We start from the raw sequence: 3,617 nt of genomic DNA on the forward strand, positions 1-3,617 counted from the left end.
AGGCCCCAGGGGCGGGGGCGGGCCCGGGAACGTCCTGGGCGCTGGAGGCCCCGGGAGTTTGGGGGGCGGACCCAGGGACACGCTGGGAGCTGGAGATCCCCCCTGAGGGTGGGGACGGACCCGGCCACGTCCTGGGCGCTGGAGGCCTAGAGGAGGAAGGCGGACCTGGAGACCTCATGGACGCAGGATGCCGGGAGGGGGACCCGAGCGTCTGGTACCCGGAGGTTTCTGGACGTTTGCCAAGAAAGAGCAAGGTGGCGGCGATCTGGAACTGGACCTGTTAATCCCGAGAAGCGTAGGAAGCCAGTTGATGGTGTGTGCTCCAGTCACTTGTCCTTTCTGGAAATGAGTGTGTGACTGGGAGTTTAGGGCTTCTTCTCGTCTGTGGGGAGGCGGAAGGAACCATAAGGGACAGCCCTGATACTCGTCTCACGGTTAAATGTCAAATGATTTGTAGGGAAAAGCCGAAGGATTGTTGCTAATTCATCATATGTAAAAAGAGGGAAGAAAGATTAGCGTTTACAGGTAAAAGGAAAAGAGATAGAAAGGTTAATGTATTAACACGTTATTTTATATAGAGAGGTTATTATCATGTCTCTTCTGTTATCAACTATGCAGAACAGACTGAAAAGAGGCAGCTGGTTGTAGAATTCTGGTTATTAAGATCTAGAAATACAGTAAAGCAGTTTTTGTTTCCACATAAATGTCAGTCACAGGGCCCCACATATGTCTGAATGTATCTAAGGAGACTATATATTTCATTTCAAAAGAACTAATACAGTTGTGTATTTACCTCCAGGATGGCCGGGCTGATGTGGTCGCAAATGATGCAGGCGACAGAGTTACTCCAGCCATTGTTGCTTACTCAAAAAATGAAGAGGTACCATTCTCCTCATTTTTGTACATTGAAATAAGTATAAAATGACGTGTTGTTAATAGATTGCTCTTTTTCAGGTTGTTGGATTGGCAGCAAAACAAAGTAGAATAAGGAATATTTCAAACACAGTAATGAAAGTCAAGCAGATCCTTGGCAGAAGGTATGGAGTAAAATAATGCTTTCACCTATGGTAAACAAAAAACATGTTTATAATTTAAATGTAAGCATAATTTGAAATGAAACTAGAAACTTCCAGTGTGTTTTTCGTTGTTTTTAATGACTGAGTCATTTCACAGAATTCCCCAGTAGGCTGTTATCTTTTGATATTAGTGCTGAATTTTCTCAAAGATGGGATTCACGGAGACATTTAGACATTTGCTTCTCGCTTACAGGTCTGTTAGTATTGGTAGATGCCAGTGTGCATTTAGTTTTGATAATTTGTATCATTCAGAGGTGGCAGTTTGAACTTAACACGTTTTTACAGTACTCTTTAAACTGCGAGATTGCGTGGGAATTTGAAGATTTATTTGCACTATAGTTGAATTTTGTAAAGTCTATTGTAATTGGTGAATATTTATGTAGAAGCTATTGATTTTCTTCTTCAGATCTCTTTGTGACACTTTCTGGGAACTAACTTTTCCAGTTGGCTTACACCTTTAATCATTAGGGAAAACAGCTTAATTAAAGTCTTAAGAATCAGGTTAATCATCTGCTATAACTTTAATTAAAAGATTAAAGAGGCCTGCTTCCCCAGACTTCTGTCTCCTCAAATTATAGATTACCTCAAATTATAATTATAAATTAGGGGTTTTCGTTTTCATTGGAGTTGTAATACTTGATATAGTGTTTTTAAATTTAAAAGTGCTTTCACATCTATTATTTAATCCACAGAAATCCCTGTAAGATTGGAAGGGCAGATTTTATACCTCCTCATTTCTGGATAAGAAATTCAAAGCACGCAGAAGTTACAGTATCCCTAAATTAGTTTAGTGGGGTGAACTCTACAGGACTGTGGTCCAGGACACCTAACTCTTAACCTCAGGTTCTTTCCTTTCTACCTTACTCAGGTGAGAATTTAAGTAGAAATTTCCTTGTGTTGTTTTTAGGTTTGGGAAATCATGGATTAAATTTGATATGTGTGTGTGTATATATATATATATATTACATACAGATTTTGTTTTTTTATTATCTCTTACCTATATATTTAGGTAAGTTGAACTTGATGCTCATTTTTTTTTCTTTAGAATATCTGTGATTAAGTCAAAAACTATAGTGTTTTGGAGAGAATTCAAATTGTTGTGAAGATACATACACTCGCATATCCATGTATCTGTTGACTAAACTTAGTACTGAGCATATTGAAAATAAATTGAGTTGCTGTCTAAATTTTTCAAATTATAAACTGAAAAAAAAAAGGCAGGAAGTAAGCAGCCAATAATATTTTTTTTAATTAAACTGTTTTTTTGAGATAATGGTAGATTTACATATTGTTGCAAGAAATAATACAGAGAGATCCAATCTATTTCTGGATTTACCATTTTCTCCCAACTGGTAACATCTTGAAAAACTATACTACACTATCACAACCAGGGTACTGGCATTGACACGGTCAAAATCCAGAATAGTTCTATAGGTGCATCTCTTTGGGAGCCCTTTTTGGGTTTTGTTGATATTTGGGGGCAGGTGGTGGAAATAAAGATATGGATGTCTTCTGCCATATTAGGCAAAAAGCTTTGTATTAGTGAGAACAACTTTAGCTTGCTTTTCTGGCCCTGGAAGTTACCTTTTAACAAAGGAGCGCAGTGGTGACAGTCAGATGGGTAACACACAGCATAGCATACCACCCAGGCCAAGGTTAGTGAGGAATGAGCCACAGCAGACACATATTACTGCACCACGGTCCTGCTATCCCTTCTCCAGAGTGATGTGTCTCGGGATCCAGGCATCCCCGCCCCCGTTGGTCTATCTACTTACAAGACAATGGTGATTTTTACAGATACACGGTGGTTCCAGGTCTCAGCCTTGGAAGCATCCTGCCTTTTGTGGAGAAGCCAGTCCCCTTGTTGCCAAGCCAGTAAGGCCCTTTGTAGCCCTTGGTCCAGTCCCCATCCTGAGCGAACTCCCAGAGTTGGGCTTTTCTCAACCCTGGCATCCTTTCTCTTTGCAACCTACTTACAGGTAGCACCACTTAACTTACTGCCACAATTATCCTTACACCGTTCCTGTAACTTTCATTCCCCTGTGGCCTTCCAGCCAGAAATGCGGTCCTCCGACCTGGCTTCTCAGCAATTAGCCCAGAGAGGGAAGAAGCGGCTGGCTCCTGGAGATAGACTGGAGCACACAGAAATTCCTCACACCTTCAGGTCAGCACTCTCCTGCCCGGGAGCCTCCTCCAGCTAGCCTTTCTTCCCAGTCTGCCATGGCAACTTCCAATAGACGTGCAGGCTTCCGGTGGTACAGACAGGAGATACGCAGGCTTCTCTCCCCACTAGGCAAGGCAGAGTACATTCAGTGCCTGCAGACCATGAATCACAACGCAGATGTCTATCAGGCCGTGTCCAAGCGGATGTAGCAGGAAGACTTCTGCCGCACCATGCTTCAGTGCAGCTCCAGATTCAAAGGCAGTTCAGTTCAGTCGCTCAGTCTTGTTCGACTCTTGGTGACCCCATTAACTGCAACACGCCAGGCTTCCCTGTCCATCACCAACTCCTGGAGTTTACTCAAACTCATGTCCATTGAG

General features: G+C 42.3%; 1 protein-coding gene across 1 annotated transcript in view; it reads left to right on the forward strand.

Moving 5' to 3' along the window:
* The window catches only part of HSPA14 (heat shock 70kDa protein 14), a 26,826-nt gene that overhangs the window by 552 nt on the left and 22,657 nt on the right, over window positions 1–3,617 (forward strand). Inside the window, exons 2-3 of the mRNA XM_010859953.1 lie at window positions 800–880; window positions 955–1,037. Coding sequence (XP_010858255.1) covers window positions 800–880; window positions 955–1,037 — 164 coding nt within the window. The remainder of the gene's footprint in view (window positions 1–799; window positions 881–954; window positions 1,038–3,617) is intronic.

This window comes from Bison bison, unplaced genomic scaffold (genome assembly GCF_000754665.1).
Source record: "Bison bison bison isolate TAMUID 2011002044 unplaced genomic scaffold, Bison_UMD1.0 scf7180017864461, whole genome shotgun sequence".
In the NCBI taxonomy this organism is placed as follows: Eukaryota; Metazoa; Chordata; class Mammalia; order Artiodactyla; family Bovidae; genus Bison; species Bison bison.